The 14,011-nt window shown below is 39.3% G+C and overlaps 1 protein-coding gene across 1 annotated transcript in view; it reads right to left on the bottom strand.

Annotated features, from left to right (window-relative positions):
- nlrc3 (NLR family, CARD domain containing 3) overlaps window positions 1-14,011 on the bottom strand; it is a 69,306-nt gene that overhangs the window by 34,361 nt on the left and 20,934 nt on the right. The window contains 2 exon segments of the mRNA XM_051933456.1: window positions 11,080-11,216; window positions 11,218-12,836. Of these exon segments, the coding sequence (XP_051789416.1) occupies window positions 11,080-11,216; window positions 11,218-12,836 (1,756 nt within the window).

Here is a 14,011-nt window from a genome sequence, read left to right as displayed (position 1 = left end):
TCTAATAAGCCTTAGATGTTGTTTCGTACTTATTTTTTGATGTCGGCGGCCATGCTGTTTGTGGCACATCCATTATCAGGCTTATAATCAGACAACACCATTATGCCATCACATTGATGAATTGGCACATTACTCACAGCCTCCTAACACTGGATTGACTTATCTCTTTATTCTCTCACTCTCCTTGGTGTTAGAGGATGCTTTAAACCCATTTGAAGAAGAATTAAGCATTAGGAATTTCTCCTGCTCTGTCTCTTTGTTGTGATTTGACCTCTTGCTCATCCTCCCTCCCTCTCATCCTCTCTGTCACACAGGCATCTGTAGCAGCTACAGTGTTAATTCAATCAGCAGTGAGGCAGACTGAACTTGGTAAGAGCTGGATTAGCACATGCAGGTAGATGTCACCGTAGCCCTCTACACGTGACAAGAAGGACTCAGTAAGCCTGTGATTGGATCTCATGTCCATTTTCTTTTCTGTTAAGTGTTCACTTTTGTAATTCTTTCTTATAGTTTTTCTTTATTGTTTTATTCAGTTTAGTTTTTAGTTTTTATTCTCATATTGAACTTTATTGATCCCTTATTTAGATTTTGTTAAGTAAATTATTGAAATTTCAGTATTGTGAGGGTAAGGTTTTTTTTGTGTCTTATCTGATCATCCTGTTTAGGATTAAACACAATATAACTATGCAACCATAGTACAACTGTTTACTTCATAAGTGAAGTGCTTGCATGCTAGGTGAGTTAGAGGCAGATGCATTTTTATTTTTTTCCTTTCTTGCTTCTTTGTTTCTTTTTAGCAGTAACATTGTTGGTACTATTTTGTAATTTTTTGGGGCACATCCATTTTGTGTTCTAGTTTTACGGGTGCCACCATTTTGTGTGTTTGGTCACTATGATGCTATGTGGTTGCTTGGCATTTGATGCACTTATCACGATATCTTCATATAGAGTATAATTAATTTAACTAAAAACAGATCATTATTGTTGTAATCATAAGAAGATAATTTGCCACAATGATAAAAATGTGTAAAAATACAACTACCAGATCTGGGTAAGATTAATAAAAATGAACAAATACATATTCCAACTCTTGACATCTATTTTATAAGATCGAAACAAAGGGGGGAATTTCCAAGAAATAAAATCTAGCAAACTACAAAACCATTATTGCAACCAAGTAGAAAACAACCATAATTGCGTCCAAAAAGCACAGAGTAAGTAAAGACCAAGAAAATAAAGAGTATTAAGAGAATATTCAAATAAATAGGCTGAGGGTTTGGTACACAATGATCAAAAAAGCACCAGTGACTACAACAGAATAAGAAACACATCATAACAGGATTGTGCTGATTTTGTATGAGCTCCGCAGTACGTATTTTTCTACTATTTTCAGCCATCTTGGGTTTTTTTTGATATGCCGATTTCAAACATTTCAGTATTTTCAGTAATAACGACATGATGCACCATTTCAAATTGTATCAGGGGTTACTATACAGTGATATGAAACAGTTTGGGATTCCCTCTCAGCCTGCATTATAATTGACTCTGCTTTCAACAAAAACGATAACTGTGGTATGTCTTTCATTTCCTAGGGAACATCTGAGTACTGGGGTGTTTTCTGAAAAAAGATTTTAGTGAAGCAGTATATTAGTTGTATGAATTAAATCAAATGTGAAAAACTGGCTGTGCAAAAATGTGGGTCCCCTTGTAATTTTGCTGATTTGAATGCATGTAACTGCTCAAGCTGATTACTTACAACACCAAATTGGTTGGATGAGCTCGTTAACCCTTGAACTTCATAGACAGGTGTGTCCAATCATGAGAAAGGTATTTAAGGTGGTCAATTGCAAGTTGTGCTTCCCTTTGACTCTCTAGAAGAGTGACAGCATGGGATCCTCAAAGCAACTCTCAAAAAGATCTGAAAACAAAGATTGTTCAGTCTCATGGTTTAGGGAAGGCTGGCAAGTGTCCTGGCAGCAAACTGTCAGATAAACTTTTTGAGCAGAAACTGTCAGTTTCAACTGTAAGGAATGTAATCAGGAAATGGAAAGGCCACAGGCACAGTTGCTGTTAAACCCAGGTCTGGCAGGCCAAGAAAAATACAGGAGTGGCATATGCGCAAGATTGTGGAGATGGTTACAGACAACCCACAGATCACCTCAAAGACCTGGAAAAACATCTTGCTGCAGATGGTGTATCTGTGCATCTTTCTATAATTCAGCACAATTTGTACAAAGAACATTTGTATAGCAGGGTGATGAGAAAGAAGCTCTTTCTGCACTCACACCCACATACCAGAGTTGCTTATTGTATGCAAATGCTCATTTAGACAAGCCAGATTAATTTTGGAACAAAGTGCTTTGGACTGTTGAGACAAAAATTTGAGTTATTTGGTCATAACAAAAAGCGCTTTGCATGGCAGAAGAAGAAACACCGCATTCCAAGAAAAACACCTGCTACCTACTATCAAATTTGGTGGAGGTTCCATCATGCTGTGGGGCTGTGTGAGATTTTGTATGGAAGAATGGTCAAAAATACCTCCATCTGGAATCCAGACACTCATCAAAGGCTATAGAAGGCATCTAGAGGCTGTTATATTTACAAAAGGAGGCTCAACTAAGTATTGATGTAACATCTCTGTTGGGGTGCCCAAATTTATGCACCTGTCTAATTTTGTTATGATGCATATTGCATATTTTCTGTTAATCCAATAACTTAATGTCACTACTGAAATACTATTGTCTCCATAAGGCATGTCATATATTAAAAGGAAGTTGCTACTTTGAAAGCTCAGCCAATGATAAACAAAAATCCAATAAGTTTTAAATTAACGTTTTCAAATGACTGTATTTCATTCTAACACAGTGTCCCAAAGTAGCTACTGTCAGATTCTGAGGCTTCTTAGCATATTTTTTTCAGTTTTTTATTCCAATTTTTTGACCAGTGATCATTGTAAATTGTTTTACCATCCTTTGTTGATATGTCATCCATCCATTTATCTAACCCGCTATATCCTAACTACAGGGTCACGGGGGGTCTGCTGGAGCCAATCCCAGCCAACACAGGGCGCAAGGCAGGAAACAAACCCCGGGCAGGGCGCCAGCACACACACACACACACACCAAGCACACACTAAAGACAATTGAGAATCGCCAATGCACCTAACCTGCATTTCTTTGGACCCGTGGGAGGAAACCCACCCAGACACGGGAGAACATGCAAACTCCACACAGGGAGGACCCGGGGAAGCGAACCCGGGTCTCATAACTGCAAAGCAGCAGCACTACCACCACTGTGCAACCGTGCCGCCCTTGTTGATATTTTGGTTTCTTAAATAATAATAATAATGTTTTACTTATGTAGCACCTTTCATACATTCAAGGACACTTTACAATTCAACAAAACTCATTTATTTACAAGACAGTAGAAGTTACATACAAGAAAACGAATAATACTCATTGAAAAGATGTGTTTTTAACAGGAGTTTGAAATGAATAATAGATTTTTCCTAGTGAAGAGCATTCCAAATTTTAGGGGCCATCACACTAAAAGCTCTGTATAAATATTGCATGAATCTGATGCTACAGGCCTTGTATCATTTGCTAGCAAGTGTCCTGGCAGCAAACTGTCAGATAAACTTTTTGAGCAGAACCAGGAGATGCGAGTAGAAAAGCAAGATAACGTAAAGGCTGTGTGATCAAAATAGAAACCAAATCCAAAACAGGAGACAAAAATTGAGGTTGAAAGAACAAGCACAAAACAAAAAGAAACACACGGGTAGACTTTAAACAAAATTTTTTGATAGAGTTTTGGCATCCAAGATTGGATAAGGAAAAGAACCACTACCATACTTTTGTCCTGTCACATTGATTCTGATCAGGTCACAACCTCTGAGGCCACGCTGCGAGAAATGCAGGCAAGTGGACACAACATTTCAAAATGGCGGTGACTGAGGACCTAACATGGCATCTAAGACATTGTATAAACAAAATGTAGCACCTAAACCAGAAGACTTTTGAGCAATTAATAACAGAAACAGAACTGTCAACCTCAAAACCCCATAGCATTATCAAAAACAAGATAATATTATATAGTCAGCAGCAAAACTAAATCATGAGTGTAAATAGATGATGTTTCTGTTTGCATGTGTGCACATGCCGACATATAACATTAGGTACCATTTAGCTTCACTAACAGAATTTACCCAACATTTCTTTTTGAAAAATAATGAGTTTGGACAAACAAAACTATTTCTGAGCAAATATTTTGACTGAAAGAATTTTAGGATATAATTGTCAACCATCTTACTACTTTGGAGTTTCAATAGTTTATCCCTTCCATTTCACCAAAATGTATGTAAATCTACTCTACCAACTTCTGCCTCTTCTTTGAGACCAGAGTCTTAGTGTCTACTAATCACTGCTACTCACTATTCCCAGAAGCCATGTTGGGACCAAATTGTGTGATTCAATATTGTAGTTTATTGTTGATTTTTTTTTTTTTTTTTTTTTAAAGAATTTCGCCAACTTGACACTTTTCAAGTCATTGTAATACAATTAAATATATATTTTACATTAGTGTTTTAATTGAGTCAGCAAGGTAAATTTCATAACGGTAACTATAACAGAAGAACGATGCAATTAAGAAATTTTACTCTGGCAGCAAAATATCATGTGCTCTTTTCCACCGGGCTAGCACATCAGTACTACGCCTGTGCTTTGGAGGATCCAATAATTTCTGCAAAACTTGAAGGTCAAGGGTGCTTCTATGACTCACTTATACGTCTTATTTTTCCTGGTAATCATGCAACTGTCAGTAGTTTGAGTGCACGCTGAGCCGCCAAGTTTAATGTGTGTACATACCGTTGAATGTAGGAAGGCTGACAACCTGAGCTGCAGCAAGCATATCTGTCGGTGACTAATGCTGGTTATTTTTCTTCAAATCCCCCTTCCTCAGTGACATTACAAAGAAGATCATCCATGTTGGCCCTGGTATGACTTACATACACAACTACTGTTGGTAGGATATAAGAGAATAAGTACCTTTCTTCAGTTGTTATTTATGATACGTTACTATAACATAACACCATGTAGCTCTCTAAGTCCATGAATCACATGTCAGCGCAACTCTTTCGACTTTACAGAGTGCCACACACATGCGATTAGGAGGATGCTGAGTGGACCAAGTGGAGGTAATTACCCACCAGGCCAGTGTGCGCTAAACCTACTTCTGTTGTCTCTGCAGGCCAAATACGAGAAATCTGATTTAACATCAACGACGTCACTTCTTGTTCCGGCGCCAAGAGCAACATCACTTCCTGTGACGGCCTCATATGACATCACTTCCGGTTTTGGATTTTAAAACCACCATCATTTCACAACTAAAATTAGTTCAGCTTTGGAACTCTAACAGAACACTTACTTGCTTTATTCATTACCCTTTTGCAGCCAGGGACAATATACAGTAAGGGTGGCTGCCCCAAACCTTTTTTGTGTGTTGAGACTGATTCTTTTACAAGAGTAACTGTTTTAATTCTGATTTAGCCTTCTTGGATATTTTGGGAACCGCTGTATCTGAGAAAAGTGTCATCATGGAATAACACACCGTGGCTCAAGGGTACAAATCATGTTGTGGAATCCTGCATTTACAACTACAGAGTATACATGAAGGTCCTTGTAAAACAATATGCATTTATCCATTTTTCCTTATCATAACTGCTGGGGAATTTATTTAAAGTAGTGTCCGGAGTTTGCTGCTTACTTGGCACTATCAGAGATTATCTCCGGGTGGTGTTGAGTGAGATGCACATGAGTATACTTGCCGTTACTGTGGCAAATTTTGCATATGGCCGTAGTCATCTCAACTTCTCCGTTTAATTTGAGATATACAAGGAGAGTTCCAGGCTTAGATTTAATTGAGATGGCGCCACAAAAATATGATGACAACCTTTATCAGTATGTTCTTGTTTTCAGGGTGTGCATTGCATCAGCAATTGGGCCTGAGTGATAAAACTACATATGGACATTATTGCAGCAGCATAAGCAAATGTATGAACTATGGATTCTAGTTACAACATCTACATCAGTAAACTGTTATCATGGCAACAGCAAATGTCTGGTGGCATGGAATTCATATTTAACTGTCTATAGTAATTAATCACATAGTATGGTTTAGGCGTTGTTGCACACAGTTATGTTTTTTGATTGGAATGTCAGCATTTTTCTATTTAAAAAAATCAATTTTTTAAATCAGCCTTGCAATCCAGATAATTGCCATACTCAGAATGAATCGATTTTTTCCCATCCCTAATACAGATTCACTAGCGTGATGCTAATGATGCGACATGAGCTTAGTTTTTTCATGGGTCAACACCTTTGCAAAAAGTGTATTAATGCAACAGGGGCTCCTACAGAGAAGCCATTCTGTACTGATGGAGATATCATTGCATGACAGATCTTATTCCTCATGCCAGGTTGTGTGAATAGATTGAACTTTTTTGGGTAGATATGCTTGTTGTAAAGTATAACAGTTTCATTTTTCTAGATCTCTGACTAATAAAAGAGTACAAAGGAGAACAGCTGACAGCATAGACCTGTGATGCTTAGCTAATGGCTGTTTAAAGCTGCAATTATTAAACATATATCAAATCAGCCCTCTGGAATGTTAGCAATACTGTGTTTAGCAGTCCGAGCTAACATCAAGTTATGTATTATACTAATACAGCAAGGTATCACTTTAAAAAACACTTATTCAAATTTATGCAGCAAATGAAGTGACAAAAACATTTTTAAAGCCTCATATTTTATTTCATCCACTGTCTGCATATTAAAATTAATTTTGAGGACAATCACAGGAATGGCAGGGTCTCTACATTCAAGCACTTCACATAAAAATTCGCACTGTCACTCATGCGCATCAGTGGAACATTCTGCGGGCTCTTCTGAGGTTATGTACTTCCATCGCCTGTCAAGTGGGGGTGCTGGCACTAACCTTATCCTACTTTGTTCCCTCCACAGTGCCAAGACGATGCCCCAGTGATGACAACTGACTCTATCCTTTCTAGTCCCACAGCCACAGGAAGGAGACACTCCACAAAAAGAGAACGCACTGCAGGACGGAGCTCCTTCCCACTCTGACTTTAAGATGCTTCATCAGCCAAGAAAGGTTTTTCATTTGTTTGGTGCCATCAAAGCGCACATTTTTTGTTTGATGATTTCTTTTCAATTAAATGGGGACAAACTGGGTTGGCACCCCCAAACACTTCACTTTGTGGACTTGTAGCTCCTTCCGTCGATCACAACACATACAGGAGAATGCTAGCAAGCCAGTTACAGGATAACAGACACAACTGCCAAAAACCTCAGGAGCTTTTGCCACGGGGAGAGGCCACTAAAGATTGAAATCTGTTGCTGCTGTGAAGATGAGCACAGCTAAAGCAAACATGTTCCACATTTCAGGGTGGAAGGAAACATTGTAAATTGCGGGTATTACAACATGGCAGAGCAGCAAAGTTGCACACTTTCATTTCTATGTATGGTGAAAGTCTAATAGTGAAATCTGTCACTGTTTTATTTTATTTTTCATTAGAACTAATGGTTGGTTATTCAGCTTGCTTTGGCATTTTACTGAATAAAGCAGGTTTACTTTCTGATAGGGCTGGGCAACAAAATGATAAATATCATTATAAATAACTTTGCCCTAATAGAAATATAAGAACATCGTCAATATAACGTTGATAGAACTCATTCATCCATGTTTTGACAGACAACATGAAAAGCCAAGATGAAAATGAGGAATAGTGGCGCGCTGAATGAATCATGTGGCTGGAATAAAGTAATAGCCACGTCAGGTTAGGTTGAAGCACACAGCAGCAGCACATGTGCTAATGTTTAGGCTTCTGCTCTGTGCACACCAGGAGTGGGAGTGAGACAAAAGAGAAACTGATGACAGAAAATGTTAACGGAAACTCAAAAAAACAATCAGCGTTACTGAAGAAGACACTCCAACGGACAGAGCTCAAGTCTCAAAAGATGAAGACATTGTTGAAAAGAAGGGTCAGAGGAATTTGGTAATGTGGAGATATTTTGGCTATTTAAAGTCTGACAAGAAGCAGAGTAGCGTGCACCACAAACTGTTGAAAGGATGTTCCCACAAAGACAGGTAATTCCACAAATCTTTTGCAGCATCTGAAGCTGTGCCATCCTTTACAGCACGCACAATGCAGACATTACAGACTTTACTGCACTAATGGGGACTTCGTGTGCCTTTTCTTTGCCTTGGAGCACACGCTGACCACAACTGAGTGAATATTGTCAGTTTTGTTTATGTTCTCCTTCGTTTATATTTGAAATTTGCTTGAATTTGGACGGAGGATATATGCAGAATTGTTAAAAACCCATTTAAAAACAGTTTAGAGGTAGTTTTTATTTTGAGATTTTATTTTGTATTAATACCTACTTTAATTATTTGGAACTGACCAAAACAAATTTGTGTCCTCCTGTAAAACTTGGAAAGCTTTAAGATTTAGTTTTAGATTTAAGATTTTAGAATTTAGACTTTAATTTTCTCATTTGGATTTGAACAACAAATTTAGTGTGTTCTCCTGTAAAAGAAAAAGCTTTTGACTGGTCAGAATTAAGACTTTTTTATTTTGAATTACCTGCCATATATATTCGCAAATAAGTCGGGTCTTAATACCCGAAAAAATCGATCATAACATCAGACCCCCGACTTATACGCCATTCAAAAATACAACACATACATTTTTTTTTTACATCTTCTTGTTTCCTCCAATCTCGCACCAGTTTCTCAGACACATCGAATTTTGTTGCAGCAGCGCAGTTAACAATTTCTTTCGCCACTTTAACGACTTTTAATTTAAAACCAACTTCTTATATTCTTCTGATTGAACGCTCCTGATAGATCATAGATAAGGGATGCTCTTATGATAAAGGTGTATGAGGGCGTGAGATACAAAAAAATACAAATCAGTGCAAACGTCGCTTCGGAATAGTTGGGGTATTACCGTGTGCTCATGTAGACACAATACAAAGAAAGAAAGGCTGTGTGCTCCGTGGTTGCTCTCTCAGGTGGGCGTTAGCACATCATAATCTCCTGGACCAATTGCGTGAGTTTTGAGCATTCAACTTACACGACCAACATTATAAAATATTGGAGATTACACAGTAAAATCAAGCCCCAACTTATCTACGGGAGAATTTAAACGCGAGTATATATGGTATTTTATTTATTTGGAATTGACCTAAGAATTTAGTTGTACATTTTGTTTGTGTTCTCCTTAAAGCTTCTGACTGGTCATAATTGAGATTTTAGTTTATTGCATACTAGCAAAATACCCGCGCTTCGCAGTGGAGAAGTAGTGTGTTAAAGAAGTTATGAAAAAGAAAAGGAAATATTTTTAAAATAACGTAACATGATTGTCAGTGTAATTGTCATAGGCTTATTTTAGTACTGACAGTGAATTTGATGATTGTAAAGAGTTTAATTTATGATTGTAAATGTTGTGTACGAGAAATGCATATTTTTAGGATGTAAGGATCTCTTTGTAAACGATGTTTGCAGTTCTGCCCTCGGGCTGTAAAATGACCAAGCTGTCTGCTGAGCTTACTCTTGAGCATGCAACGTACAGTTGGCCATGTGTGGAGCAATCTTCTGTCAAGTTAATGCTGACCTTTTTTAGAGTCTGGCCCTGTTACTTATTTTTATTGTCATAGCGAAGTAAACCCTTACTGGAAATTGGAGGCATTTGAATTGGAATGGGCGGTCAGATTGTATGAGAGGGATGCGAGGAACAAATACAGATTCCCCTGAGCCAGTTCCAGTGAAGACAGTTGCCTCAATGAGTTCTTGTGCAGAGATTTGATCTGAAGCCTGGTGCCGTTACAAAGTCTTGGTGGTTGTAAGTTTCGTAGTAAAGCGATGGAGTAAACGAAAAGGCAGGAGTCACCAGCAGGAAGACGTGAAGCAAGGGCCAACAATAACAGGCTTGAAGCTGTGGAGTAAAGAAGAAGGGAGCAGCGAGCATGACGAACAGCTGAGGAAAGTAAGGAAGCGAGTGAAGAGGAACATGAGCACAGGATGTCGTCAATGTATATAGGCAGGGAGCCAACCACGTGTTAGGAGCGCGGACTGCGGCCGTGCGGAAAAAGGAAGGGGGACCGGGGGTGGCTCTTGTGCATCTCTGCCGTGAAATAAATCCTTGTTAATGGAAATAAGGAATAAAACTGCCAAAAGGAGAGGTCAGTTCCGAAAGTTCCTTACGGCATAATGGTGAGAACCGCCAAACAGAAGACATTATTTTCAAAAGTTTGTTAGGGGGCACGGCGCAAAATGAAACATACTTAATGTTTGTAAGTACAATGTAAAGGATGAGCATGGGAAATTTGGGAATAGTGAGGAGAGGTTTCCCCTATCTATATATACAGTTTAGGGGGTACACCCGTTTCCCCCCCTTGGGTGTTGCAATAGGGACATGAAACATACCTAACTTTTGTAAGTACACTGCAAGGAATGAGCACGCGAAATTTAAGCTTCCTACCTATATGGAAAGTGGGAGAATTAGTGATGAGTCAGTGAGGCTTTGCCTTTTATATGTATAGATACCTATTTTATTTATTTGAAATTCAGTCGCATAATGTTCTACAGTACATTTCTCGTGTTCAACTTCTGACTGAAAATAAATAATACTTAAACCAAAATTAATCTTATGATATCTTCACATATCACTTTGGAGTAAAAAAGAAGAAAAACTAATAAAAATAGTGATTTGATTTAAACTGTGATATATACAGTATCAGTATCGATTTATATGAAAAAGGTTTTTGTGATTAAGATTTTTTTCCATATCACCCCTTTGATGAAACCTCTTCAGAGCCAAGAATACTTAAATAGACAAAACAACTATAATAGTCACCCCATTGATTGGGCTATTGGCCCCTCCTTTGCAAATTAAATATCATCCTACTAGGCCAGAAACTTTGAACACCCCTGAGTCATGGAAGAGTTTGCATACCAAGCATACTAAAGACACCAAGAAAGTTTAGAGTTCTTCTGTCTTACCTAAGGCTGTTGCAGTAGAGGAGCTGGGGCAGCAGGCTCTTGACAATTCCGTAGCTGAGACAGTTTGACAAGTTTGTCTCTTCCACACACTCCTCAGAGACCTGAAGCAGGTAGGCGAGCACAGAGCAGTTAACCAGTATTAAGTTTCCCCGCCAGACTGCCACTGCGAAGTGCTTCCTCAACAACACGCATTTGCTCAGTATGCTGCAGCTCCTGCAAGCAGTGAACCACATTGACTGCACGCAGAGAAATGGTGCAACCAGTGTTGAGGCAGCTCTGTAAAAGTGAAACTGCAGAGCTTCGGTATCCACTGTCCTCATCCTTAGCAAGCAAAAGCAATCCTGAGAGGGGCTTGACACCCTGCATCGAGAGGAGACCTGATAGGAACCGTACAAAGACATCCAGCTGACCATCTTCTGACAGCTGTGATCTCTGCAGGGCATTCTTAAAGTGGTTATGGAAGCCAATCTTCGGCCACGACATGCCACTTTCTGTAAAGAGGTCAAATATGGCTCGTCTGGCTGCCGTGTGGTAGTAAGTTGCTGCAAAATATTCCTGCAGAGTAAGGTGAGCAAAATAATAAACAGTGCAGATTGAAGACTCCTCCTTGACCAGGATACGACTGCACAAGCTGCCCTGAAGGGATGGCAGATCGATGCCATATGTTTTCATGTCTTGTTCATAGAAGGTATATCTTCTCTTGATAAGTCCATAGAAGGCCAGCCTACCAAGATTGCCAAACAGTTTGCGACTATTACTAAACATCTGCTCTATTTTCAATGGCTCTTTGTCCTTTCCTTGCCATTCACCTTCAAGGACCATCTTAAAAAAGTAAGAATACAGCTCAGTCCATGTTTTGGGCAAACTAGTAACATCCTGAGAACCCATTCTGATGAGGTAACCAACAGTGGAGCCCACAATCCAACAGATGCAAGGGATGTAGCACATGACAGCAAATATTTTACTGGACTTAAGGTGAGACCACACCTGGGAGGTCAACTCTGTATCCAGTAAGAGGGAAGACAAGTAATTTCTCATCTCCTCTTTAGTGAAGCCCCTGATTTCAGTCATCCTGTCCACAAGGCCTGCAGGAATTTGTGTTGCCACACTGGGCCGCGATGTCAGCCAGACAGCTGCTTCACTAAACAAATTGCCACGAATTATATTAGTGATGAGAGTGTCAATAGGGACTTCCTTCTTTGGGTCTGTGCAAGCCAAAGTATTTGAAAAATCCAGGGGTAGCTTAAATTCATCCAAACCATCAAAAATAATAAGGATCCGTGTGGAGCCCCCAAATAGCTGGGAAGGCTCAACGATGTGAGGGAAGGCCAGCTTAACTAGCCTCTCGGCAGACAGCTTTTCATAATTGTTGAGTTCCCAGAAACTGAAGGGAAGAACAAAGTTCACATCCTGATAAATCTCACCTTTGGCCCACTGGTGGAGGAAAAGTCGGACTAAAGTGCTCTTTCCAATTCCACACACTCCAACAGTCAGCAGTATGCGAGGAGGCATGCTCACCCTGGTCAGGGGAAGGAGCAGCTTTTCCAGGGAAATTTGTCGTGCATGGAGTCTCCCCGTCCCTTTCGTGGCCTCAATCTGCATAACATCATGTTCTTTCTGCTGAAGGTCAGAAAGGCCATCAACTATCATAAGCTTGTTAAATCGGTCTACAAATGGCTTCCCTGGCACCAGGCCATGTTCACCCCATGTGCCGTATCTGTTTTGGAGTAGTTCCACATGTTTCTGGACTAATGGATCTGTTGGGAATAAAGAATAAAAGTAACCATTAAGGTATTTACCACTAGTTCTTCTATAACAAATTATGTACTGTAAAATATGTCAACTAGGAATGACTCAAATGATACATCATTAGGTGACTGAACTGTTTATTTAACATTATTTTTGCAACCAGACAACAAAATAGTCATTAAAATAAACAATCAACTATAAAGACATAACTAAGTCTACATAACATTAAAACATTAACTTCTGATGTGGATAATACCTAGAGGGCAGACAATATAAGCAGGCCTAACTCCTTAAGGAGACTGAGATCTTTAGGTTGAGACAATCCCACTAAGCCATTGCTGCAATACTAGAAGTACAGTATAAAATTTAAAAAAGGGAAATCATTCATCAGTTTAATTTTTATGCTGACATCTTCCTGGTCAGATTGTTAATTGAACAATATAATCAAATCCTGATGGGCACACAGTACTAATAGGAAGGCATCTGTAAGAGCAGACAATGCCATTTGGAGATATATTAAAAGTTCTAGTAAGCTCAAATCTAGCATTTAAACAATCCATATCAAACAGCTAAACTCCTAAATTGAAGACAGTAGTAATGTGACAAAATCTAAAAGGCCCAATCACTGGCTGGCCAAACCTTATGGATAGATAGATAGATAGATATAGATTTTTTGTCCCCAGGGGAAAATTTACATACTCCACTAGCAGCATACTGATAAAAAAACAATATTAAATTAAAGAGTAATAAAAATGCAGGTATAACAGACAGTAACTTTGTATAATGTTAACGTTTACCCAAAACCCAGAACTGAAGAGTCGCATAGTGTGGGGGAGGAACGATCTCCTCAGTCTGTCAGTGGAGCAGGACAGTGACAGCAGTCTGTCGCTGAAGCTGCTCCTCTGTCTGGAGATGATACTGTTCAATGGATGCAGTGGATTCTCCATGATTGACAGGAGCCTGCTCAGCGCCCGTTGCTCTGCCACAGATGTCAAACTGTCCAGCTCCGTCCCTACAATAGAGCCTGCCTTTCTCACCAGTTTGTCCAGGCGTTAGGCGTCCCTCTTCTTTATGCTGCCTCCCCAGCACACCACCACGTAGAAGAGGGCTCTCGCCACAACCGTCTGATAGAACATCTGCAACATCTTATTGCAGATGTTAAAGGACGCCAGCCTTCTAAGGA

Source organism: Erpetoichthys calabaricus, chromosome 11 (assembly GCF_900747795.2).
Source record: "Erpetoichthys calabaricus chromosome 11, fErpCal1.3, whole genome shotgun sequence".
Taxonomy (NCBI): Eukaryota; Metazoa; Chordata; class Cladistia; order Polypteriformes; family Polypteridae; genus Erpetoichthys; species Erpetoichthys calabaricus.
This window is presented reverse-complemented; position numbering and strand designations above follow the sequence as displayed.